Source organism: Podarcis pityusensis (genome assembly GCF_964106645.2).
Source record: "Podarcis pityusensis genome assembly, chromosome: 2".
Classification (NCBI taxonomy): domain Eukaryota; kingdom Metazoa; phylum Chordata; class Lepidosauria; order Squamata; family Lacertidae; genus Podarcis; species Podarcis pityusensis.
The window spans coordinates 32,440,130-32,467,990 of NC_138029.1; the positions used below are offsets into that span (position 1 = coordinate 32,440,130).

At 44.8% G+C, this 27,861-nt stretch overlaps 1 protein-coding gene across 4 annotated transcripts; it reads left to right on the forward strand.

The window, feature by feature from the left end:
- The first annotated feature begins 54 nt into the window (after positions 1–54).
- On the forward strand, positions 55–27,861 carry SLC16A3 (solute carrier family 16 member 3). 4 transcript variants are annotated; one of them, XM_080993907.1, is made up of 5 exons: positions 55–250; positions 20,587–20,829; positions 22,781–22,924; positions 25,300–26,067; positions 27,007–27,861. In XM_080993907.1, the coding sequence occupies exons 2-5, from the start codon at positions 20,607–20,609 to the stop codon at positions 27,267–27,269; spliced, it is 1,398 nt and encodes a 465-aa protein (XP_080850033.1). In that variant the 5' UTR covers positions 55–250; positions 20,587–20,606; the 3' UTR covers positions 27,270–27,861. The 4 variants fall into 4 exon arrangements, with proteins under 4 accessions (XP_080850033.1, XP_080850035.1, XP_080850032.1 ...); XM_080993909.1 differs by having other exon boundaries at positions 55–221; positions 20,585–20,829; XM_080993906.1 differs by lacking the exon at positions 55–250 and adding an exon at positions 9,524–9,705.

The following is a 27,861-nucleotide window of genomic DNA, read 5'->3' on the forward strand; positions in this document are numbered from 1 at the left end:
CCCCGCCCCCTCGGAGAGCGGCCCATGGGAGGCGCTAGGACCCGCCTGGCCTGGCCCCGGCTTGGCTCCCTCGGCCTCTCTGACGCGCTCTCCCGCCGAGCTGGCTGCGCGGCTCTCGAGCTACAGGCGCTACATCGCCCCAGGACGGCAGGGAGCCGCGCCACCGAACCCGCCGCGCCCGGGGACGGAGCCACGCCCGAACCTGCCGCCCAGCCCAGCCCAGCCCAGCCCAGCGGTCCGGGATACCCAGGTAAGCGAGCTGTGCGCGGCGGGGAGATGCTTCTGCGGAGCGCGCGCGCGCTAGGGGACCGTCCGGCCGGGTCGCCCGAAGGGGCTCTGGCAGGTGGCGCTCGGGGGGCACCTCGGTGCGCCGCGCGCTCTCCTGGCCCGCCGGGGTCTGCCGCTCGGCGGCACCTGCTCGCATCTGGGCGGGTCGGAGGCGAGGGCTGGCTTAAGGCTGGGAAGGAGCGGCGCCGGGTCTCCTCTCCAGCGCTTGCGGAGGGAGATGGAGGCGCCAAGCGGACGGAGAGACTCTCGCCTGGCGGGCGTGGTGTTGACTCAGGGCTGGTCCCCCGCGCCCCATTGCTGCCCCCTTCTCTCGCGGCTGCCTCCCCAAGATGCTCCTGGCCCGGCCTCGGCTGGACCAGCTGAGCAGGGGGCAAAGTAGGCGGCTGTCTGCGCGCAACAGGAGGGTGGGGAAGTGAAAGCCGGAGGTCTGCGCGTCGGCGGGGGCGCATCCCATAGACAGACCTCCGTAAGGCTCAGGCATACATAGCCCCTTTGGGCACCGTATTGTCCAGTTGCCCTTATTTCCCCAGCAACAGCATCTCCACGATCGCGCTTTCCCAGCGCCCCCTCCTAGCCCATGTCGCGGTGACCGCGGCTCCAAGAGGCTGGTCCTCATGATCCCCAGGGGCTCCCCTGCTAGCGCCAGGCGTCCTGGCCACCCTGAGCGGTCTGGCTCCGGCTTCTCCTCCTCCTGGAGAAGTTCATTCATTTCTCTCCCGCGCATCCTTGACCCAAGGAGCTCCGTGGCCAAGGGAGATTTGCCCAGGAGAGATGCCTGTGTCGGGACCAAGCGAAAGCCAGTCTCATCGGGGCTTTTAGACAGCCTTTTTAAAACAGGCGATCGATCCATCCGCCTCTCTCTTCCTGAGCGCATCTCCCTCCCTCTTTCAGCGAGACCGACTCGGAACCGGAGCCAGGGGCATCACAAGGAGTCTGGCTCTCCTCCGAGGAGGGTGCTGAGAGGCGTTTGCGCCTTTCTAAACATCTGCAAACACCCCAGAACAAGGCCTAGAGATAGATCTCTAGTTGGTGACGATGCTCGGCTGGGTCACAGAAGCACTCGATTTCTGGGCGCACCGCGTGAGATGAGGAGGAGAGGCTGGGTCTCCAGCGAGATCCAGTTTCCTTAAATGTCACAGGGATTTAAACGCTCGTGAAGGGATGACAGACAGGGAGGGAAGGAACTGGGCTGGGAAACAAGGAGCAAACCTCGCGCGCGCCTGTTTATCAGGGGAGAGGCTGGGCAACGGGAAGATGGGTAACGTTTAATCTCTAGGGTCAGAGATTATCCGGCTCAAATCAGCAAGAGACTTGGAAGGCTTACCCTGAAACCCATTTCCCCACTCCCAGATCATCCAGGTGGGCTGTGTGAGGACGCTTTTGTCCCTCAGAGGTACTCTGCTCTGTGCTGTTGTTTCCAACCTGAACTGTGCCATTTGAAAAGGAGTTCTGGTTTTAGATGGCGTTCTGGTTGGTGTGTGGTTCTGGTGTTTAGATGGTCCTCCACTCACCTGCACATGTATACATTCCAGATCCTTGGATAAGATTCCAAGGTGCTTTTTCTCTGTACACACAGCCCCGGCTATGGTAAATGATTCCCTTAAAACTCCATTTATCTGTAGGAATCAATCTCAGCCCATCTCTGTAGTCAGCTTGGGCCTGATTGGCTCCTCCAGCCAGTGCCCAGTTACTGATCTAATTTAATCCAATGTTTTTTGACGGATCTAGGGCATTTGCTTGGAATTGAAATACTGCGCCTCCCTGGGCATAGATGTTGTAAACAAATGATATGGGCAAGATTGTACTTATTTCTTATTTTGCTGCTTTTTAGCTTTGGTATGTTAATTTAAAAAAAAACACGAAATTGTAAAGAACACAAAAGCGAAGCTGCTTATATCTGCCTGTGCTGTTTGACTGGTTCTTGTCTTGAATTGCGACAGCGACATTTCTCTATTAAGCAATATCAAGTCTGACATCTGTGTTTATACGCTTTTCTTTTTTCTATTTGAAGTACCGATGGCATCAGATTGATTTTTTTAGCTGCATATGACAGTAATTAGGTAGTGCTGCATCTACATCCTCCATTATTCACTTGGAAAGCCCACTGTGGCGAAGGGTATTTATATTTCAAAATAAGTGTGTATATTTACTATGATGGGGTTGTGGAACAGCAATCTGAGGACCCAATATGAAGCCAGATTTGGTGTTTGGGTTAACTAACATATTTCTGAGCCCTTTACAAACACTATAGATCAACAATTAACTAAGCTTTCCTGACAACTATAATGATAACGATAAATAATAATAGAAAGGAGAATAACTCTAAATAAAATGACAGTAAAAATGTGAAGCTGTAGATTTATTACTTATTTATCACATTTATATCCCCCCTTCCCTGCCCCAAGGTCACCCAGATGGCTGAATGGGGATTTGAACCTTGGTCTCCCAGGTCCCAGTCCAACATTTTAACCATTACGCTACACTGAATCAGTTATGAAGCTGGTACTGCAATGTTCTTGCTTTTCATTTATTTATATACTGCTTTAATACTCTCTAAGCAGTTTGCCAAACCACCAAAGTGGTTTGATAGCATGAGGAAGGGTCTAGTAGGTAGCTAGGACCTGATGGGTTTGGGGCTGTTAATGTAGTCCCCCAACTTCAATGCCCTGTACAGTATATAACACAGGCTGCTTCTTCTGGAGGGGAAATTCTCAAGAGGTAGACTTACATAGCTTGTGGCATCGTCTAAAGTGCAGTTCTACTGTGGCTGTAAAATGACACCGCCATCAGTAGATCTTCTCCCAGGGAGTATTCGGTTCTCCCCATGACTTCAGCTCTGATCAATGCTATGCAAACATTTGTGCACGTGAGTAACTTGAGCTTTGTAAGTGGCACAATCCGGTAAGCTCAGAGTGATCACAGACATGTGGGCCTTTACTCATCTGGCATGGAGATTCGTAGGACGGGAGCAATTAAATGGCGGTATTAAATGACCTTTGTATTGCCAGTTTGGGGCACGAGGGACTGAATTCTTACTCTCTAGAGCTGAAGGCATGAGTTTTTAGTACGTTGGATATATAGTCACGACGACTCCCGCACAGTAGCAAACAGCAGCTTCCTTTTTTTGGATGCTTTAAATGAAAAAAAGTGCAAAGCTAGTAACGCGAATAATGGCTTTCTGGCCTATCTGATGGATCTGTGCACTCAACTGCTAGGAAACAGCTAGGAAACAGCCTCCCCCCCACTCCCAATGTGTCCACCGGAGCAGAAAAGCCTGCAGGCAATTATGCATGAAGCCAGCAAGGAGGACACTGCCTGGTTTTCAGTTCCAGGCTGAATTTTGAGATTTGCAGTCCTGGTAATTAAGCATCATCTGCATATAGTATAAAACACACCCCATACCAGAAGGTACGGGGTGTGCTTTTTTTTAAAAAAAGAACAATTGGAATGTTTTTTAGTCATTGCAATGATTGGTTACTCTTCCTCTTTCTCATGAAAGGAAGGAGAGCAGTTGAATGAAGTGCTAAATTGCTTTAATAATAATAAAAAAAGCCTTTTGGGCTGGGTGGTCATGAAGGGGCTTTGCATTTCATACTCAAGTTAAGAGCTGAGGAGTCTTGATGGGTGTTGGGGTGGTGGCAGTGATGATCTGCCCAGGGAGCCTAGCTGCCTTCCTTGCCACACAAGCCCCATTCTTTACATTGCAGGTGGTTTAGTGGTCCAGAACATGTGTTTATGTGCATTTATTTCATTTGTTGACACTATCAGGATATACAGTTTGTAAATATATGTCATTATTTATTATTTCACTATACTATACCAATGTGATGGGACACGGGTGGCGCTGTGGTCTAAACCACAGAGCCTAGGGCTTGCCGATCAGAAGATTGGTGGTTCGAATCCACATGACGGGGTGAGCTCCCGTTGCTTGGTCCCTGCTCCTGCCAACCTAGCAGTTGGAAAGCACGTCAAAAGTGCAAGTAGATAAATAGGTACCGCTCCGGCGGGTAGGTAAACGACATTTCCATGCGCTGCTCTGGTTCGCCAGAAGTGGCTTTGTCATGCTGGCCACATGACCTGGGAGCTATCTGTGGACAAACGCCAGCTGCCTCGGCCAGTAAAGCAAGATGAGCACCGCAACCCCAGAGTCGTTCGTGACTGGACCTAACGGTCAGGGGTCCCTTTACCTTTACCTATACCAATGTGATAAAACAAAAGGTACCATGGGACATTTCAAACCCACCTTTTAATTGCAGAAGTGATCTTCTTGGGATGAGGCTGAACTAATGATTCATTGCTTAATTATTTAATAATTCAGTTTATTCCATGTACATCCCACCTCATCCCAAGGGCTTGGGGCAGGTTAAAAAAAATGTTATTGCTAACTGCAACTCCCCCTCTAATTGCAGTGAATCAATCACAGACAAAGTAATTTTTTGGAAGGCGGGGGAAATCTTAGAATGATTCCTACAGCTGGGCTTTGGCAAGTTTCCAGGAGAAGGAATTTTGGAGTTGGGGAGGAGGCAGAGGAGAATCAGACACTGGGAATGAGTCTCCAGTTTCATGCGCTGCAGGTCTAGATCAGGAATGGGTGGTCTACCAACTGGCCTTCCAAGGTCTAACTAATTCATGTTGAGATATGGAGGAATCTCTGTCTATTCCCCTACCCTCCTGGTAATTGCTTACTCTTCCGGAAGTATCTGAGGTTCTGCACGATGTGACAGTGTACTTGTTGCATGAAACACCTGGATTGATTTGGCTACACATATTTCTTCCCACACAGTGCTTTGGTTGTCTTCTCTTTCTGCTTGTGGCATACTCCATTATCAGTATTTAAATTAACTAAAATTATTTCTGCATTGTATTGATTAGTACATTGCACTCCAGCTTTCCTCCATCTTGGAACACAATGCACTGTACACAATGCTGATGAAACCCATACCTCTTTAGCATGAATCTTAGCTAAGCCAGGAAGCCACTGGGACATTTTGTTAAGTCATTCCCTTTTAGCACCCCCATAAATATAACTTTTTGTTTCTGTTGTAAAGATTATTGAAATTCTGTGTGTGGATTGCTTTTCAGCACGGAGAAAATTTCATATATGTGTGTGTGTATGTGTGTAAATATCACTCAGTAAAAGCCTGAGTGGCCTGCTGCGGATAGTAAGAGAAAGAGAAGGAAGCAACTGAGGAGATTTGAGGAGTAGGTTGATGGAACCTGTTATCAAACAGGACCAAAAGGGCAGATTGCAGGGCGGGGGATGGCAGAAAAACCACATGTTTGCTTCAAGAGAAGGGGGATGTTGAAAGAGGATGGAAGTGGAGCAGGGGAGGATTAACCTCTGGTAAATAACAAAGGTCACCAGTGGCAGAGACAAAGGTTTCTTTTGACATCTATGAAGTGATGTCCCTGCAGAGGTGGACCAGGCTCTGGCCTCAGAATACAAAGCCGCCAAATAATGCCTCTGTGGGAGATGGACCAAATGTCTTTCCCCCCTCTCTACACAGATTTCAGTTTGAATTAGAATTAATTGTGGAAACGTTGTAGTGGAAAGTCGGCTTTGCTAATCAGGAAGTGAAGCTCACAAATTAGCAGTGCTGTGGTCATGTGAATGTCAGACAGAGTAGCAGATAGCATCAAGTTATAGGGGAGAGACCAGTGTTATTATAATGGGCTTGGACCTGTGAGCCCTCAGTTTGAATTCCTCCTCAGCATGGTGAGGAGTTACTGTGTTTCATCCTAGCATATGCTATGGTCCTTTTTGTGAATCCAGCGTAGCAACAGTGGGCAACAGAGCTCCTCCTTTCTCTCCTCCTCCCTGCACCTGCATAATCTGGGGTTGGGGGACCCTACAGAGCAGATTTTGGGGGAAGCTGGCAGAGAGAAACCAGAAGTCCCATTGTGCAAGCAGATTTCCATTGTAGAAGCTGGCAGACATCACTGGATGTCACCCAATATTAGAAAAGACTTGCAAGGCATTTTGTACACTAAAAGGTGAAAACTATGTACTGTATCCATTCACCCTTCCACAGGTTTTATTCAATCCCAGGGCACAGTTATCCCATAACTGGGATATCCCATAAACAACAACAAAAAAGGGGGGGAATTGGTACACATATATTTCCAGACACCTTGATTACTATAAAAGTCTGACAACGGGATACCCCCCCCCCCAAAATATAACCAAGTTAAGTGATGAAATGTCTACCTCAGAAGTGGGAAACCTCACCTGTGGCCAAATGTTGTCGAACTGCAGCTCTCCTCATCCCTAACTATTGGTCATGTTGGCTAGGGGTGATTCTTTTTTACTTATTCTTAAAAAAGAGAGACCGCATTTAAAGCATAAGTTTCAGAAAACACTAGACAATGTGTCACATGGAGTAATTCACAAAAGATTTTTTAAAAACCCAATAAAGCCATGCAATATTAATTTAAATCTGCAAAATATTACTAAAACCCACACTAGGTAAGCAAGGAGAGTTTTAGTCAACCGCATCCAGAAGGCCACAGGTTCTCCACCTTGGGTTCATAGCAGAAGTATAGCAGCAGGGAAGCCACATCTTTTGTTACCTGAGACTAAGGACAAGATAGTATCTTCCTCCATTCCATGAACAAACGCTGACTAGACTGGTAGTCAGAATTGTATTTTGACACTGGCAGTGGGACACCATTCGCTACTGAGTGGTGATGGGCTGTAGCTGAAAGCCGTGGGCTATTTCACTGGAAGATTAACTATATCCCGCCTCTGGCATTCTCCAGCTTTTGAAAATAAGGTAAATAAATACTCTGTTCCTTGGTTTAGCATGCAGTGACCACTTCTCATTTGGGAAATTAAGTCTGCAGTCCTGAACAAATTGGATTTTTCCTATTAAGCACAAATAGAACACCCAATATAACAACCCTAAAGAAACACACAAACATATAACCATCAGTGTTACATATAGCCACTTTGTGTTAGCCACTCTTTAGCACTTCATTGCATGCGGGAGTCACCTTCAATGTACAAACTAATGTTTTATTTTATACATGGTAAATAAGCAGTTTAGGCTAGGGAGTGTCTCCAGAAGGACATATGTGAGTGTGACTGTGGGTGTGTCTGGGTTCTGAAAGTTAATATATGAAACAAACAGCGGCCTGACTTCCTGAATGGTGTCACGTAGTATTTTGCCCTTAGCAAACCTCTTAAGTTGTTGTAGAGGCAAGTACCCGTACTTGATAACCCTTTTCCATTTGAGTAAGGTTGTGGTTTTTTGTTGTTGCTTAGAACCTTCCCAAACTTGCCTCCTGTATCATTCCACCTGCAGGGCATAAAACAACTTGAGAGGATTTTTTAACAACAAAAAGGCTAGTGGGGAGCAGATTAGGAAGCCCATCCCCACGATGCTCATTTGTGGAAGATTACATCTGATCTTATAAAAAGAAAACAATCGGAATAAGTCTACACTAGCCTCAGTGATGTGGCCCCTAAATAAGTTAATATTTGCCTTCTCCCTTAATGTTGTTTCTTCTGTTTTTATTATTGAGTAGCTCTATACTTAAGGACATAAAATGAGCCTGCTGGATCAGGCCAATGGCTTATCTAACCCAACATCCTGTTCTCACAGTGGCCAGCTCAGGTAGATGCCCATGAAAAGCTTGCAAGCAGAACTTGATCACAACAGCACTCCCTCCCCACCTCCCACCTGCAGTTTCCCATCCACTGGCATATGGAGGCATGCTGCCTCTGACTGTGGAGCTGGAACATAGTCGTCATGGTTCGTTTGTCTGCTTTTCGAATTTGTCTAATCTTTTAAAGCCTTCCAAGTTGGTGGCCATCACTGCCTCTTGTGTGAGCAAATTCCATAGTTTAACTGTTCATTGTGTGAAGAAGGGCTTCCTTTGGTCCATCTTGAATCTTCCAATATTCAGCACCATTGGCTACCCACATGTTCAAGAGGCATGGGCAGGCAAACTAAGGCCCAGGGGTTGGATCCGGCCCAATCGCCTTCTAAATCCGGCCTGCAGATGGTCTGGGAATCAACGTGTTTTTACATGAGTAGAATGTGTCCTTTTATTTAAAATGCATCTGGGTTATTTGTGGGGCCTGCCTGGTGTTTTTATATGAGTAGAATGTGTGTTTTTATTTAAAATGCATCTCTGGGTTATTTGTGGGGCATAGGAATTCGTTCATTTTTTTCCCCTTTTCCTTTTCAAAATATAGTCTGCCTTCCCCCAAGGTCTGAGGGACAGTGGACTGGCCCCCTGCTGAAAAAGTTTGCTGACCCCTGTTCAAGAGTTATGAGAGATGAGAGGTCCAGGAGAACTTTTCCTTACCCACTTTTTCAGCACCACCAAACATGCCACTTTGCCCCTGCAATTGAGGGGGCTGGGGCCATGTGATGGAAGCACGCCTCCTCCTTGAAAATTCATGGGGGGGGGGACCCTCGCCCCACTCCAGATGGCACACCAGAACACCATGCATAATTTACACACTGATATCATATCTCTTCATATATAGTTTTCTCTAAACAGTTCTATAGAGGAGTTGCTCCATCTCCTTGATGATTTTGTTTGCCCTTTTCTGAACATCTTCCAGCTCCACAATATCCTTTTTCAAGTGAGGTGACCAGAGTTGTACTTCAAGTGTTATTGATTTGTGTAGATTATTGTATTTATATTATAAGATAATGGTATAATATTGGTTTTAACTTCTTATCAACATAGTAAATTAAGAACAGAGAGGGTCGGTCTGTTATATTAAATTGGCTGTTGGGATTCTGCCACAGAATAAGCATGAACAAAAACTTGAACAAAAAATGGATAATCACCTAGGATATAATTGAAACCTGTTGACAAGTCTAAGTGAAATATGGAAAGATTTTCAATAAGTTCTTTTGAAAAAGGATTACAGCACTTCCTTTGTTGTCTTCTCTGTGCTCTTCATTCTTTTCTTTTAAAGAAGTCATGTTATCTAGCTATGGATCTTATTGCCAATGTAGGTTAAAGTCACGGGTGATACTGCTATGATAGGAATAGTAATCAAGAATTTGCTTTATTTTATTAAAATGGCCCAAATGATGCAAAACAGCAACAGGACGTTATAGTTTTACTTCCTGATATAGTACTGCAAAGGCAAGAAAGAGGAGGGTGAACAAACTACTTTGCATACTCAAGCCACAACTTCTTTTGTTCTTACCTACATGGGGAGAGCACTTGAGTTAAGAGAAAGCAATAGGCCAGAGCTGTTTCATGTGATTTACGGGTCCTGCCTTAGTGAGAGGCAGGATGTCAAGCACGCCCTCAGGAACAACTCACAACTGAGTCAACCTGAAGTGAATGCTACATCCCATCCCCATTTGTTCCGTCTTTTGTTTCTAGGCAACAGGCTGGGGAGCAGAAGCACACTTCTGGAGCCTGCTTTTCCTCCATTTTCAGTTGGTAAGGTTACCCTGTATTTGTGTGTTGGTTTGTAAATAAGCGCTTGTGTGAATGAGGACTGAGGGGAAGCTACTTGGCTGCATCAGTACATGCGACTTCTTTCCCAAGTGCTACAATCTGATGGCTATGATCAACCCAGAGAGAGGTGTCAAGAGTACAGCCTGCATATGCGTTTGTGTGTTTTTAACCAACGTTGAAAAGAACGCCTTTTTTTAAATACATAGGGACAGTGCTGCTTGTAAATGTTAATATGCGATCTAAAGGGCGTGCATTTGTTGTTGTTGTTGTTTTTAAAAACTGTGTGTATATTCCAGCAGGTGTAGGTTTTATATTCAGATTGCAGGCAAGGAGAATTGGGGGAATAAAGGGGTGGGGGGTGGGGAAGCTTGTGAAAACGTCTCACAAGGCAGTAATGCGCTTGTTTCCGGCCTTTTATTGTGCACGTGCTCTCTCTCCCTCCCTCTCTCTCTCTCTCTCTCCCCATGGGCAGCTCTCGCCAAGAGGAATATTATATTCTAAAAGTAGTCATTGGTTGCTTAGTCGGTGCAGTTGCAACAAGAAGTAAAGGCGAGGCAGGGTTGGCTGCAGATGACCTTAGGCAACCGCTGTTGCCAGATCAACGTTTGAAAAATAAGACGCCCGGTGGCAGTTTGGGAAGCCGCCGTCTATGTATTCTGTGGAATGGACCATGGAGCTCGGGGATGTTCTGTATTCTGACAGTCTGATCCATCGCGTTACGCTACCCAAACTGAAGAGCCCGGGAGGCTGAATTTAAAGAGCGTCCTCACTGAATTTGCTTCGGCCCGTTAAGAGATCGAGCTCGGCTCCTAACAGCAGTGAGTTCAGTTCTCTCCCTCCTTTCATATAAATGGATTGAATCATAAGGGTTATAAAGTATTTAAATGTATAACGGCGGTGTTCTTGTTGGAAACGCCATCTAGAGCAGATTAAAAAAAAAGGCGCGTGGGTCGTCTTGGCTGCAAAGCCATTAAACTTTCAGAGGCTGGCGCCTTACTTTCTTAACAGCCAGAGGGGGTAACAGAATAATTTGATTTCCTTCAGATCTGCAGATCGACAATGGTGCTTGGATTATTATGAGGGAGAGGAGTCGTCCCCCGCCCCCCACGCGACTTTTCTCCTCTAAGTAGCCTTATTATGTGACCACTTAACGGCTCCGGGGCTGGGAACGGCATATAGCTGATGATCGGACAGAGTTGTTCTTGTTTGGTTGTTTAATCATAACTTGACCCCAATTAGATATTGCCAAGCGTTGCTTCCGCGTGCGTGTTGGCTGGTTTTGAAGCAGGTTTTGCGCTATCGAGATAACGATCTTAAAATCGGCTTCTAGGGAGAATGTGTGCGTTGATTTTTTCCCCTTCTACAGATGGCTGAGGCTACGCGCGCTTTCTCGGCAGGGAATGCAATACTATACTAGAGCAAGTGCTCCGCTCTGTCTCTCCCCGGCTCAACCACGAGGTGAGCGCGTGTATTTCTTGGTAATTGCAGCCGGCACTTCCGGTCTGCCCCTCTGTCACGTCCTGCACGTCTGCATGCGGGAAGACGTCCCCAAGTGCTCTAGCCAGCCTGTGCCAGCAGCCCTCGTGGTCTGGGCGGGGAGGCTCCGGGGTGGAGCCAAAGCCCCATTGGAACCGCGTTCCAAGCGGAGCCCCCTCCGCCCTCAGATGCGCCGCCTCCTCTCAGATGCTCTCCTGGGTCCACCGTGATCCGAGGATCCTCGTAAGAGGTTTCCGCTACCAGATGCCGCACTCCTGCCTTTGCAGCTTTGCATTAAAAAATGCAGACTTTACCCCTTGCACTGCTTGGTCTTTGGTGTGTAAGTTTTCCCCACGTGCCTGTGTGTGTGTGTTTATCCGTATGGCAACTGAGAGCACACTTAATGCATCAGATGAAGTGAGTTGTACTAGTCCACGAAATTTTATTTTAACGCTTTTATCTAAACAAAACAAAGTTAGGTATGAAATAGACAATCAAGAAAAATACAGGTAGAATAACAGTACAGCAACATATTTTATGCCACACTATATTTGTTGGTGTTTAAGGTATCTTAAGACTGGTGGTTTTTTAAATGGCACAGTGAAGCCTTTGGAAAGTTGTCTGCCTCCTATTCTGTGGGACTGTGAAGCACCGCTTGCCTTTAAGGACTTACCACAGTGTAGTGGTAAGTCCTTAAAGGGAAGCGGTGATTCTTTTCTTAAAGGAGAGGTGCTCCAGCCACCCTAGAAATCCCATTTTTGACCCAAATCCTGCTCCCTATTTGCAAGTGGATGAGGGCACCCATTTCAGGGGTATATACCGGTAATCCCTGCATGTCTTCACAGGCATATAGTCCTGACATTCACAATAGCTGCTAATAGAGCATCGCTGTAAGCAAGCCCTGACTCTAGCCCTGCATGCAGGACTGGCCTTTGGGAATTTTGAAGGTCATGTGCTAAGTGGGCACTGATGTCCCCCTATATGATGTTACAGAGGAGATAAAATTCTAGTTGCTTTAAAAATGAGGTCCAATTAAACAACCTCCAGCCAAGGCTAATGCTTAGTACATTACAGGTAGGTAGCCGTGTTGGAAGTGTGCATGCACATACCAATAACAAATGTAGTTGGTCTCTAAGGTGCTACTGGAAGGATTTTTTTTTTTTTTTACATTAATCCAGTCCCTCTCATTCAGTGTCAGTGTACACCACCTGTAACTCTTTCTTACCTAGTAGACTAGAATTAATATGCTTTTAAAAGAACCCTCCTGTTCTTTCTATTGGAAGATTCTTTCAGTGCCAGTAGCGTGCTGGTCACTGTGCAGAGAGCACAAACATTACATAACTCTGCTTGCTTTGAAATGGCCGTGCTTTATTGCGTAATAACACCACAGCTCTGCAGTACGTACAGGAGAGTCAGCGGTGGCGTTATGAGATGGAGTGCTGAAATTGGTCAGGCAGATGCAGGTTTTAAATCTCTGCTCAACCATAAAGCTCATTGCGTGACCTTGGGGCAGTCCCTGCTCCTGTTTACAGAGACAACGGGGAGAAAAAAACAATGCACGTGTGGTACCTGAACTCCCTGGGGATGTGTGTGCAATAAAAGTGGAATTAAAGCCCCCTGCTCAGCACAATCTGCACAGAGATTTTCCTCATAGGATAAGGCTGCCAAGGAGCTACAAGTCATGATGGTTTTGTGTACTGCTTCCAGTACTGGATGTGGTACCCCTCTGATTATCAGAGACTGCGGATCACTCTTTGTGTGGTACTAATGTGCTGCTCACCTGGTTGGCCGTTGTGAGAACAAGGTGCTATGCTATATGGGTCATTGGCTCTTCTTATTGTCCTTAATATTCTCAATATGTGCACATTTCCTTGGAAGCATGTCCCATGATAATGGCTGGGATTTTCTTCTAATTAAGCATGCATAGATTGTAAGAGTTGTACTGGACCCCAAAAGCAAAATACAACAAAACAAAACAAAAAGCCAGACTTGTTGAAGGAGCTGCATAGTCTGGGGAATACATTAGGACTTAGATCTCTAAATAGATTTTCCCCCCTTTGCTTTTTAATTGTACTGTGCAGTAGCAACATTCTGGCCACCAAAATATAATGGATGAATGAGGAAAAACCAGAAGTCAGCTTTTCCATTCATACGTTACGCTCACTTGTGTTAAGATGTTTCTATATCTCCAGGCACTAGAAATATGCTCCCCACCTCTGGGGTTTGGGAAAATCCTGGGTGGCTTTTCCAAATTTTACAACCCCTGAAGCTTTTGTTGATTAAAGTAGTGGCTCTTGTAGTGGCAGGTAGTGGACACAGCTGTTCCCCTCTACAGTGAGATTTTGAGCCACTCTTGCTTATCGCGAATTGTCTCTTTTTTGGCACTGGTAAAGGACAACTTGATATGACAGAATCTGTATGGGGAACAATAAAGTAAAATGGAGGAGAATGTCTTTCGTTCTGGATTAAAGCAAATCCCATGTGTCATTCCTCTTTAAAAATGTGTTTTCTTGAATTAAACTCTCCTAGGAATAGGCTTAGCCTTAATTTGGAAAATGGCATCAGTGTTCTGCTGAAATCCACATGGGAGTTCATAATTCATTTTCATTTAATGTGTTAAATGAGAGGCAAATCACACAAATTAATGAACTCTCATATAATTGTCTTGGCAAGGATATGCACAGTAGAAAATTAGTGTTGCGTGATTTGGAGGGGGAAATGGGCAGGGATTTATAGGTAGACAATTCTGGTAAAGGCCAGAGTTTCTGGTTACACATTACACCAATTCTTATTACTGTAGAGGACATTTGTCGCACAATCTTAGACTGTCTGCTCAGAAGCCCCATTCAATTCAATGGCATTGGGTACTGTATTGCAACCTCAGTACCTTATTCATAGGCAGAGGAGAAAATGAGTTGGAAGATGAGGAAGGAGAAAATGAGATGATTTGAAGGAAAGGAGAGGAGGAACACCCACATTTTATAAGGTAAAACCTGGAAGTTGAGTTGAAGATGAAACAAAGGATGGGGAATAGGGACGTTTTTGAATGATAAGATGGTTGATATAACACAGGGATGTCCAATTCCCAAGAGACTGCGATTTACTCCCACTATAAAAAAACTGGCAATCCCATTGGATTGACCAAAGTTGTTGAGCTTTTTTTGGGGGGGGGGGAGTTGCTGAGCTATTTTGGGGGAGACAACAACAAAGTTGCTGAGATTTTTGGGAGGAGAAATCGCCTAAGTTGTTGAGCTTTTTTATTGGGGGGGCCATAACTCAGGATCACATGATTGACCAGGGACGTCCCGTGATCGACCGGTAGATCGCGATCAACCGGATGGACATGCCTGATATAACAGATAAAAGAAGAGCAGGGAATGAAAATTTATAATCCCACAACTGTAGCAGATGTGAGCAGATGCTTCCCCATCTCTCAGATGTTTATTGTACCCTTCTGGCTGAAAACAGACCCTCAAGGGACCACCTCACATGTGTGTGTGTTCGTTCTCTCGTTCTCTCTCTCTGGTAATTAGGGGAGGCCCAGCTCTAAATGTCCTGACTTTCAGGAGCAAAGCTGGTACCCCCCACCCAATAAATTAATGTAAAATTAAATAAATTGAAAAACAGAACAATCAACTATCAGTACAATTAAAAAAAGCAGAACACTAAAGAACAAATAGGTAAAGGTAAAGGGACCCCTGACAATTAAGTCCAGTTGCGAACGACTCTGATCCTAAATCCCTCTGAAATTATCCGGCTTTTAATGTTTTCATAAAAGTTGTGAATCTGAGGAAACTGAGTAGATAGCAAGTTCCATAGCATAGAAGGTACCAGCTACGTTCCTGACCCTAAGCACGTGTGTGTGTGTGTGTGTGTGTCTGTCTGTCTGTCTGTCTGTCTGTGTCTATACATATATGAGGTGATACCTAATGTATCCTGGGTCCAGGCCATTATGGCCTGAAAGGTTAAGACTCCACACCGGCAAAAAGTTAGAAACCACTGGAGCACTTTCAAAATGGATGATGTAACATGCTTTTAGCAGTTAGCACTTGCAAAACACAGGGCAGCTGCACATCCCACTATCTTAAATGTTCCCAAGCATTCATTAAAGCAGCCCTAAGGCAGTGCTTTCTTTTCACAGCCAGTGATTTAAACAGCATGAAGTGTAGATGAAGGGGGAGAGCAGGAGATGACCAAACTATCCCTCAATGACCCAACTATCAGCTGCTGGCTTACCTGAAGAGGCGTGCAAGAGAAAGCAATGCACAGTGGTCAGTGGCGTAGCATGGGTTGTCAGCACCCGGGGCAAGGCAAGTAATTTGCACCCCCTAACCCGTGGATTTGCGCCCCCTAACCCTAACCCCCAGATGTTGCGCCCGGTGCGGCCGGCCCCCCCCTGCACCCCCCACGCTACGCCACTGACAGTGGTTGAATACAGGTCAGAAATCATCATCTTGCTGCATTGCTAGAAGTCAGATAGTGTCGTACTTCAGAAATATCCTGGCTAGAGGATTTTCAGGGATGAAGATTACTCCTGGGGATGGAGGATAGGATGGCAAAATATCCAGCTGAAGGAAGTCCCTTAAGTCAGGAGTTCAAGGGTTTCATTCAGGTGGTCCATGGCGTGTCCACATTATTCATTCATTATTTCCATTTTTGTTGCTTCTTTTATTTGTTGTGTTTTATTGCATTACAATTTAAATCCCACAGAATTTAAATTGTAATACAGAGTAGGAAGTAAAAGCAGCCCCTAGCAAAGTGCAACACCATTACCACAAAAGACAGAAAAATCTTTCAGTGATCTGCTGAGGCCCACAGCAATTTTGTAGTGGTCTGCGGGGCTGGAGGGTGGGCAAAGAGGTTGGGAGCCACTGCATTAAGTCATTTCGCTCGGCAGGCAGATGGCTGCATTTTGGAAGTGAGAAAGGGCTCAGGATGGGGGATGGAGAGAACCCTGTCACCGATGAATGACTGATGTGATGATGAATGCCAAGTCTTCTTCATATGCTATGTACATAGGGAAGTTTATTAGCTGGGTTTCTGCCTGAGTTGCTGTCAGGCAGAACGGTGCAGGAGAAGAATGAGCAGCTGGCTGTGAGTAGGTGTATGCATGGATGGATGCAAGTTTCTATGGGGACAGAATAGCTTATCTCCTCCAATACCAGATCTGTTTTTGAGAGGAAGGGGGAAAGGATTTTCATAAAGGTCTCCTGCAGCAAGACCCGATGGCTTATGGGTACTGAGTGGTTTTGTTTATCTTTAGTGAAGCTGTCTGGAGCCAATATATATTTAGATTCAGATATAGATTTGCTGTCCCTGGAAAGTGCATCCATGCCAGATAGCAAGCAAATTACCTGGTACTCTTGCATATACAAACAAAACCTGATAAAAGCATTATGTAGTGCTGCTTTTTGCAGCTACAGTTCAGGAGCAATACCATGATGAATTGCCAAACAATTTAATTGGCAGGCTGGCGGAACATGTGAGAAAGCCAGGGGCTTCTTTCTGAGAAAACTGCTTTCCCCCCCCTTCCACTTTACTAAAGCTATAACTCAGATGGTGGACTTAGGCATTTGTTCCCTTGTTAGTACTTTTATTTTTCAGCTTCTTGTGATAGTGAGTGATGGTTCAAATCCAACCCTTTTTTCTAGAAAACCCCCCCACCATACTGCTGTTAAACACTGATTGATTTAATAGCCCATCTGCCTACTTAGACATTTCGCTGATGGATATTTGATTGACAAGAGCATAAACTCTGTTGGGCAGTTAAGAGAGGGACCTCAGATAACCCTTACTGTAAGTTCACTAGCGGAGACTCAGAGGATATACGTTAGGAGTACGTATAGGAAGTCAAACGTCAGTGCCAGAAAATGTGGTTTCATTGTAGATTGGGTAAGGATCTGGATGATACTGGGGAAAAGAATTTCCACTCTTCTTGTTGCAGTAATAAAACAGCAAGCCTTACAGTACAATAATGACACTTGCCAAAATGTGGGCATCTTCAGCATTCCTTCATTTTTTTTTATGGAAAGGTGACTGTTTTGCTGTTCAAGGCCCAAAGTCTCCCTGGGCACATGGAACATGTCGCCTCATTCTTTGGATCGTGCCGTTTATAATCGGAGTGTTGCTTTCATGCCGGTTTCATGTTCTAACTTTATGCAGCTCAAGACAGCCCGTGTATTTGTTGTAACCGAATCTTCTCCAGCAGAGATGATGAAGGAAAAGCATTTGGATGTTTTCCTCCTGAAAGAGCAGCTTCATGCAATAGATCTGCTCTGGAAGGCTCTGCCAGGTTTATTTCTGGAGCTTGACCGTGAGATTGTTTCTTGTAAATTGTGCAGCCCTGGGCCTAAATGTCACAGAAAGGACTCTGAATGATCACATACTCATCACCCAGCCGTCTAGACATCAAGTGACTTCATTTGCAGCTCTTGCAGGGTCAAATGAATCATATAGCATGTAATAATTTCATGGCCATTGTCTTGCAAGCAGTAGGTATTGCTTAGAGATAGACATATTTAATACAGCAAATAACTGGATCCACTGCCTTTGTTCCATTCACTGGTAGCATGTGGGGATATAGGAAGCTACAGTATCTTGTACCTAATCAGACTACCGGTATTTGTTTATCTAGTCCAGTATTCTTTGATTTGGCTGGCAGCAGCTTTCCAGCCTCTCAGAAAGAGAAAGGTCTTCCAAATAATTTGCTACCTGATCCTTTAAACTGGAGATGCTGTGGACCTCAGGAGCTCCTGAGCCTTCTGAAGCTGGGGAATTTTAAGTGATTTTTGCCATTAGCCAAACAGAAAGTTAATCTGTTCTGGATAAATTTATTAAACAAAAGGAATAGAATTAACAATATATTAACAATTTAACACCTGCCTCCTTGATCTGTGCCCATCTTGGCTGATTAGGGACCCCCCTGGTTGAAATTATCAATTTGTCCCTTGACACGGGGACATTCCCAGGGGAACTGAAGGAAGCAGTAGTGTGTCCACTCTTAAAGAAAACTTCATTAGATCCCTTAGATCTATCCAATTACCACCCAGTTTCAAATCTTCCATATCTGGGTAAGGTAATTGAGAGAGCGGTTGCTGAACAGCTTGGTAGGTTTCTGGAGGAAACATTGGCTTTAGATCCATTTCAGTCCGGTTTCCGTCCTGGTTTTGGGACCGAGATGGCTCTGGTTGCCCTAACAGATGATCTCCGTAGACAACTGGATCGAGGCGGGTCAGGACTGCTGATCCTTTTATATTTGTCAGCAGCCTTTGCCATGGTTGATCATGATCTTCTGGACCACCGCCTCGCAGACGTGGGGATACAGGGCATAGTCCGTAACTGGCTGTGCTCTTTTATCTCTGGTCGGGGACAGAGGGTGGCACTAGGGAGGGAAATGTCGTCGCACCATTCCTTGGTGTGCGGAGTGCCGCAGGGCGCAATTCTCTCCCCAATGCTTTTTAACATCTTTATGCGCCCCCTTGCCCAGATTATCCGGAGCTTTGGGCTGGGCTGTTACCAATTTGCTGATGACACTCAGCTCTATCTGCTGATGGATGGCCACACTGACTCGGCCCCGAACACACTGACCAGATGCTTGGAAGCTGTGGCTGGATGGTTTCATGGGAGCCGATTGAAACTAAATCCTTCGAAGACAGAGGTCCTATGGCTGGGTTGGGATGGCATGGGGATGAGGGACCAACTCCCTTCTCTTGCGGGGGCCCAATTAGTGCCACTGCCTTCCGTTAAGAGTTTGGGTGTAATCCTTGACGCCTCCCTTTTCATGGAGGCGCAAGTTACAGCAACAGCCAAGGCGACATTTTTCCACCTTCGCCGCATCAAGCAGTTGGTCCCTTTACCTTTCCCGCCCCGACCTGGCCACAGTGATCCATGCAACGGTCATCTCCAGGCTTGACTACTGTAATTCGCTCTACGCGGGGCTGCCCTTGAAGCTGACCCAGAAACTCCAGCGCGTGCAGAATACTTCAGCGAGGCTCCTCACGGGGTCTCTGCCATGGGAGCATATTCACTCAGTGCTTTTCAAACTGCACTGGCTCCCAGTAGAGTACAGGGTCAGATTTAAGGTGCTGCTTTTGACCTTTAAAGCCCTTCACGGCCTAGGACCCTCGTACCTACGGGACCGCCTCTCCCGGTATGCCCCACGGAGAGCCTCAAGGTCCATAAATAGCAACACCCTAGTGGTCCCGGGCCCTAAGGAAGTTAGATTGGCTTTAACCAGAGCCAGGGCCTTTTCAACTCTGGCTCCGGCCTGGTGGAACGCTCTGCCTCATGAGACCAGGGCCCTGCAGGATCTGATTTCTTTCCGCAGGGCCTGTAAGACAGAGTTGTTCCGCCTGGCCTTTGGCTTGGAGCCAATTTGATTCCCTCCCTCTCTTTCTTTTTTCCTTTCCTTCTCCTCCTGCGATGAGGCTACATTTTAATATTTTAATGTCTCAATATTTTAATGTTGTATTTTAATTTTGTTTTTAAGTTGTAATCATTCAACTTGTTTTTATTATTGCTTGTAAGCCGCTCTGAGCCCGGCCTTGGCTGGGGAGGGCGGGGTATAAATTAAAATTATTATTATTATTAATAATAATAATGTTTATGTGCTGCTTAATATGTGAGATCCCTAAACAGTTTACAGTGGTACCTTGGGTTACATACGCTTCAGGTTACAGACTCTGCTAACCCAAAAATAGTACCTCGGGTTAAGAACTTTGCTTCAGGATGAGAACAGAAATCGTGCTCCGGCGGCGTGGCGGCAGCAGGAGGCCCCATTAGCTAAAGTGGTGCTTCAGGTTAAGAACAGTTTCAGGTTAAGAACGGACCTCAGGAACGAATTAAGTACTTAACCCGAGGTACCACTGTACATTAAATACAATAAAATCATTTTAAAAAGGAAAGGGAAATCTCTCCAAGTACACAGCTATACAGATGTTAATGCAACAATAACTGGTAGACAGTGGGGCTGGTCCACTAGGGAGAATGAGTCACTGTCCCATCAACTTCAGTCTGCCATCAGCTAGCCCCCACTTGTCTGTCTCCTTACTTGCAACCAGTCCAAGGGTTGTTCACTGCTTGTCAGAGCTTCCTCTACCTTAGTCTCAGTGCTGGCCTTATAGAACTCAGCAAGTTGGCTCTGTCTGTTGATCTCCCTGCCTTCCACCCTACTGATCCCAATGGGCATCAGTCACCACTGCTGGGAATAGGGCAGACCTTTTTCTGCATAAGAGACCACTTCATCTAAAAAGCTAGCCTTGCCTTCCATAGGACGTCCGCTTTTATGGACCCTACTGTATTAAAATTATTCATTGCATAACCAAGACTGAGCTGATCATATCTTATGGTACTGATGGAATATTTAAATACATTTCTTTTATGTCTTAGGAAACAGATAAAATCTCATCATGGGAGCTGTGGTGGTTGACGATGGTCCTAGCGGAGTTAAAGCCCCAGATGGCGGCTGGGGCTGGGCTGTTCTCTTTGGGTGCTTTGTCATCACGGGATTCTCCTATGCCTTCCCAAAGGCCATGAGCGTCTTCTTTAAAGAGCTTATCCGGGAGTTTGGTGTTGGATACAGTGACACCGCGTGGATCTCCTCCATTCTGTTGGCTATGCTTTATGGAACAGGTCAGTACTTACAACATTCTAAAACTGGGGTAGTAAATACATCAAAGAAGCATAGTACTCTATTTTATTTTATTTTAATATTTATATATATTATAAAGGGTGGCTTTTACAATAAAATAGTTTGTTCCCCAAACCAAGAAAACAAGGGCATGAAAAATAAGCAAGTCTATAAAGGTAGCATTAAAATACACTAGTTGGAATAAAACAGACTGAAGGTGAAGGGACCCCTGACCATTAGGTCCAGTCGTGACCGACTCTGGGGTTGCGGCGCTCATCTCGCTTTATTGGCCGAGGGAGCCAGCGTACAGCTTCTGGGTCATGTGGCCAGCATGACTAAGCCGCTTCTGGCGAACCAGAGCAGTGCACGGAAACACCGTTTACCTTCCCGCTAGAACGGTACCTATTTATCTGCTTACACTTTGATGTGCTTTCGAACTGCTAGGTTGGCAGACTAGCACAAGTCAAAAAGTTCAAAATAGTAATAAGATCTATTCCAGGTGCTGGGAAAACATCCATGTAGGTGCCAGGTTCTAATGCTGGGGTGCCACACTTGAAAAGTCTCCTTTCCTAGTGATCACCTGTCATGGCTCAGGTGGCAGCGGAACTGGAAAAAGCTTTCTGAATATGATCTAAAATAGAGTGGAGAACCTTTTGGGGGCAAATGGGACAACTTTGGCAGGTGGGTGTGATAACCCACATGGTACTCACCGTATGTCATGGGCAGTGAGTTCAAGCCTGCTTTCTGCAGTGGTCAGCCACATGATTAAATTCACCAAGGGGAACTTGGTTGCACAACAGATCCACTGGGCTTAAACTCGCTGACAGGCTTGAACTCACATCGATCCATTGGGCTCAAACTCACACTGACCTACAGCAAAGGAACCATCAGGAGCTTGCTTTAAGCTCCCAATAGTTCCTTGGTAGTCACATTGGTACCTGCTCCATCCCTGGAATCACAAATGGTGCCGGGGGGGGGCAGGTGGGTGTGGTTTATAATGGAAATGTTAAGGCTACCAATATCTGTACACATTAAAAAAAAGAAAGCTTACATTCTCAAGTATCCTCCAGATGTGTTGGGTAAGCACCAGCAATCTAGAGTCTTGGTCAAAGGAAAAGGACCATATGTGGTGGATATGTAGGAAAATACAGGTATTCTGGGAGAGTATACATGCAGAACTGCAAAAAATGCTAAAGATCTCTTTCAATAAAAAACCAGAGGCCTACCTCCTGGGGGTAACAGATTTGGATATTCCACAAAAGAGGAAGGGTATTTTTTTATATGCGACGGCGGCAGCAAGAGTTTTGATCGCAGCAAAATGGAAGAGTAATGAAATCCCCTCTATACAAGATTGGATCCAAAAGCTGACAGAATATGCCGAATTAGATGGTTTATCAGAAAAAATAAAGAATAAATGAAAACAGGAATTTGTTTCTAAATGGGTTTTCAAAGAATATCTGAAAAATAAATATAGTAGTTTAAATTCTGTTGCAGCATTCGAGGAACTTCAGTAATAGTTGCTAGATAGATAGAAGAAATTAGATTTGAGAATAAGTTTAATTATGAAAAGAAATGTGTATTGGCAATAAGTAATATGAATTTGAAATATGGAATAGACGGGAAGTTGGGTCTTTAGTGTTAAGACCAATAGATGTTTTATTGTTTGCCAAGAAAATTATGTGTCTATGGTTATTTTTGTAATTTGTGTGTAATTTGGTATTTGTGTTTTTTGTGTGTTTTTTTTTCTTGTTGTATAAATAAATATTAAAAAAGAAAGAAAAAAAAAAGAAAAGGAGATGGAAAATGGAATCTGACGTCTTCTGACTCAAGGTCTTCAGACAACTGAATCTGGGTGGACCTTATGAGAAGAAATACAAACCGCAACTGATAGATATATTAATGATCTGGGAAGTTACAGAAACAAACATCTTACCCATTCTCTCTTTTGCTCAGGGCCCCTGTGCAGTATGTGTGTCAATCGGTTTGGTTGCCGTCCTGTTATGCTGGTCGGAGGCCTCTTTGCTTCATTGGGGATGATCACTGCTTCCTACTCCACTAATATAATACAGGTCTACCTTACCGCTGGTGTCATTACCGGTAAGTGCCAGTGTCCAAGAACCAGCCAGTGGGCTGACTGTGTTACATGTAGCTATGTTAGTGGTTGCAATAGCTTGTGAGAGAGGGTGAGCCAATGGGGGGGGGACATGTGGTACGGCATCTCTTTGATGTGCTAGTTTTGTATTTGTGGGGAGACGTGTATGTAGGGGAGCACTGATCCCTTAATGGCATTCTTAAATGGTACAGTTTCACATTGCATGCACTGGTGTAAAGTAGGTCCCTCATTCACAACGCCCTTTCTGTCTACCATTTCCTGACATTTTCTAAAGCACTCCTTTTACCATATGCATTCTCTTTGTTGACTGGCCTCAGGCGTCTTCTCACTTCCTTGCAGTCAAACATCAGTTACCATTCTTGGTTCCTCTGCCAGGTCAGTGAGGTGCCTTGCTCACAACTATCCACACGTAGCTGCAAGCGTGAGTCTGTTGCTGGTTGTAGGGCCCTTCCAAACTGGATTTGTTTTTGCAGGTGGGTTCTGCAAGACTGCATCAATGCATCAGTGCATTAGTGATGGATCTATACTGGACTGTCCACACACCATTTATTTGTTGTTCAGCGATGATTCCCCAATGTTGTTGCATTATTGTTGTCTGGAGCACTACCCTTGCACTATGGCGCAACAAGATGGGGGTGGGGATGGGAAACATGGGACACTTGTGGTATGAAAAGATACAGGATTTCAGCAGGAAGTTGAATCAGAACATGCACTGATTGAAAATAAAGTGGTATGTCCGCCCTGAAATTTTGTTGGTGGAAACAGTATTGAAAGAGGGATTGTGTATAGGTGTCCCAACACCATCATGAACACAGATAATTATAAATGCATAATAAAAAGGATGGGGGGTGCCTTCATTCCCATAAGTGTATCTGTGATTGATAAGCATCAGGTACAAAATGAAATCAAATGAGATCTCTCATATATTTATGTGATTACTATGGTTCCTTTTTTTTTTTTTTTTTTTGGGTGGGTTAGAAAATGGAATATTTCTTCCCCTTAAAATAGGCACAAAGCAAGACTGGTTCTGTATGTGTGAAAAGAGCTAGTCCAGGTATGAGCAGGTTATAGTTTCCCTTGAAATCAAGATGCAGTGCTAAGCGTGTAAGGACAAAAGAAGTAATTATAATTTAACAGTTTTCAAGTTACTCTATTTTATCAAAGCAACTAGAAAAAATATATATTGTGATGGGAAGATCTCACACAGGTGAAGGGAAGCAGTGGGGAGGAGGGGAGGGTTAGGTTGAATTTGGGAAATAAAATAATACATGGGACAGCAAAGGATTCTTATAGAATACTTCTAGATTCTTATAGTAGATAGTATAGATATAGATATATAGTATAGATATACTTATATACTTAAACTTAATAGTATAGATATACTTATACTTAATATACTTATATACTTAATAGTATAGATATACATATAGACTTATAGATTCTTATAGAATAGTAATATATTGTAACCAGAATAGAAGTTTAAAAGGGGAAATAAAGGTACTTTTAGTATTCATTATTGTAATAGTTATTATTATTTCTTATTGGTAGAAGGCAATGTTAATTTAGACTTCTTTGTTTTGCTGTCTGTTTTTTTTCTTTTTTAAGCCAATAAAAATGAAAAAAAGGAAAGAAATCAAGACGCAGTGAATCTTACCAGACTTGATCCAGGTTTTTCCATGTTTCATGGAAATATAGACTGTAAAACCTTAAAATCTGCCCTTTTAAATTCCTTCCAAAGTTTCCCACTTCCCCAGCAGGGAAAAAGACCACACTTTTGGTAACTTAAAAATGTTTTACTTACAAACTCTCCAAAGGTCAGCTTGATGTGCTTTTCCATACAGCATTCAGAAAAGTTGCACAGGTGGTAAAACTTAGCTTAGTTCCAAAGTGGTAAAAGTTCCTACATTCTTGGTATAGGAATTCAAGAGTACTTGGTTGAGAGCCATGTGGTTGAGCTGGAACAACCAGCTCACATCTCTTTGGGGGTTCTCTAGTAGACTGAGGGGCAACAATAGGCTTGATTACCCATTTCCTTCCAAGATAAAGGAAGTGACCCAGCTAAGCCTGGCAGGATAGCTTACTCTATGGTATTAACCCTTTCATACATTAATTAGACTTAAGCATATTGGCTATATGAGGCTGGTTATATGAGGCTAGTCTTCCTGCACAGGTTTGGACAAGAGCATGCAGCCCTTAAAGATATGCTGATGTCTTTGGCCATACCCCAAACCGCATCCTGGGCTATTTTTGTATCTTGAGCTGTGAATTGCTCACCTGCAGCACCTGCAGTATAGAGCACTCCTGTTATATATGCTGAATGTTGTTCCTGATTTAAACTCTGGCATCTGTTCTGTTTCAGGACTGGGCCTGGCGCTCAATTTCCAGCCGTCGCTCATCATGCTGAATCGCTACTTTAGCAAAAAGCGACCTTTGGCCAATGGGTTGGCTGCAGCTGGAAGCCCTGTGTTTCTCTGTGCTCTTTCCCCATTGGGGCAGCAACTACAGCATGAGTATGGATGGCGAGGAGGATTTCTCATCTTGGGGGGGTTGCTTTTGAACTGCTGTGTTTGTGGAGCTCTGATGAGACCGTTGGATGCTCCTAAAAAACCTGACGCTTCCCAAGCGGCCCCTGAGAAGCAAATCAAGAAAAAGCTACTGGATTTCAGTGTCTTCAGAGATCGTGGCTTCGTAATCTATACAGTAGCTGCATCCATCATGGTGCTGGGCTTATTTGTGCCCCCGGTCTTTGTGGTGAGCTATGCTAAGGATATGAAGAACCCAGACGGCAAATCAGCTTTACTTCTGACCATTCTTGGAATGATTGATATCTTTGCTCGGCCCATTTGTGGAATAGTGGCTGGCTTGAAGTGGGTTAGGCCCCGCTGTGTCTACCTCTTTAGCTTTTCTATGCTCTTTAATGGTTTTACTGATCTCATGGGGTCCATGGCCTACAATTATGATGGACTGGTGGTCTTCTGCATTTTCTTTGGCATTTCCTATGGAATGGTTGGTGCTCTTCAGTTTGAAGTTCTCATGGCTATTGTTGGCACACAGAAGTTTTCCAGTGCCATTGGTTTAGTTCTCCTGATGGAGGCGATGGCCGTTCTAATTGGACCACCTTCAGCAGGTAAATGTTACATTCAGTTCATTTGCTGTTTGTCAATTAAGGGATGGGGCAGGTTTATGGGGAAAGACAGAAAAGTGATGGCAATTACCATGGGATGCAATTTCTTTTATTTTGAGGCAATGAACAACAGGCTTAGTTTTGGGTGGCGCTGTGGTCTAAACCATAGAGTCTAGGGCTTGCCAATCAGAAGGTCGGCAGTTCGAATCCCCGCAACAGGGTGAGCTCCCGTTGTTCAGTCCCAGCTCCTGCCCACCTAGCAGTTCAAAAGCACGTCAAAGTGCAAGTAGATAAATAGGTACCGCTCCGGCGGGAAGGTAAACGGTGTTTCCGTGTGCTGCTCTGGTTTGCCAGAAGCGGCTTAGTCATGCTGGCCACATGACCCGGAAGCTGTACGCCGGCTCCCTCGGCCAGTAAAGCGAGATGAGCGCCGCAACCCCAGAGTCGGCCACGACTGGACCTAATGGTCAGGGGTCCCTTTACCTTTACCTTACAGATTTGTTGGCCCCATGGCTACGTTAAGAACATAAGAAGAGCCTGCTGGATCAGACCAGTGACCCATCTAGTCTAGTAGCCTTCTTCTCACAGTGGCAACCAGATGGCTGTTAGGAAACAGGACTTGAATACAACCACACTATCCACTCCTCTGGTTCTTGGCAACTGGTACTCAGAAGCATGCTCAGAAGAGCAAAGACATGTGCAAGAGCAGACTGAGGATCAGGGACAAGGTGGAGTGGTTGTGGTTACAGGCCAGCTTTGTCAATCAGCCAAGAAGTAGCGCACTCACATGTACCATACTGAAAGTTAAAAATAAAGAGCTATCAGAATTCATAGGGATTCTAAATTTATTGAAAATGTTTCTTCAAATTAAGAGAGTTGGGAACTTAGAGAATGGGTTTGATTGAACATGTTGTTGATGAAGCTGTGAATTTTCTCTTCCAGGGAAAGTCTTGGACGCAACACACAAATATATGTATGTTTTTATTATGGCTGGCGTTGAAGTGGTCACTTCGGCTTTGGTGCTGGCTATAGGAAATGCCTTCTGTATTAAAAAACCAGCAGAAACACACACACAAGAAGATGTCGCTGAAAGAGAAGAGTTAAACAAATCTGGAAACGCCAAGGTGGACTCTATTGAAGTGGAACACTTTCTGAAAGACGAAAAGAACGGGGAAGTTGTAACTAACCCAGAAACCTGTGTGTGAATGCGACATGGACGAATGCCATATATTTAGAGGAGGAGTCAGAACATTTCAACACTTAATTTATTTTAGAAATAGGACTAGCTTAGGGCTGGGCCATCTTGTTTGGGAACTGGAGGCCAACCAGCTTGTGAGATCACCCTTTGGAAGCTGGCTTGTTTAAAAACCTTTCTCCCCACTTAAAATGGGGTTGATCTTCAGGCTAAGCTGCCTGGGCATACCTACTGTTGTAAGCTAAACAAATGGCCTTCTAAACACATGTAGAGGTCCCACTATGCATCACAAGAAAATGCTCACTTCGATGAAACTGTATTTTAACTAGAGAGGAAGTGTACATAAATGTTCCCGTAATGCAGAGGAAATACCCGTCTATTTTTGTGTGTGTGGTGCACCTCAATGTATCTTCCATGTCTTTGTGTGCTTAAGGAGGAATGGCTTAGCAAGGAGAAATCTCAGGGACTTGGTTGTCTCTAATAGGTTTCCAAACCTATTCTTTTCCACATGTGTTTAGATCATTTGACTCAACCCTAATCTAATTTTGATAACCTGTACAATTTTCAATAACTTTTTGGTTTGTTAAATTGATTTTTTATGA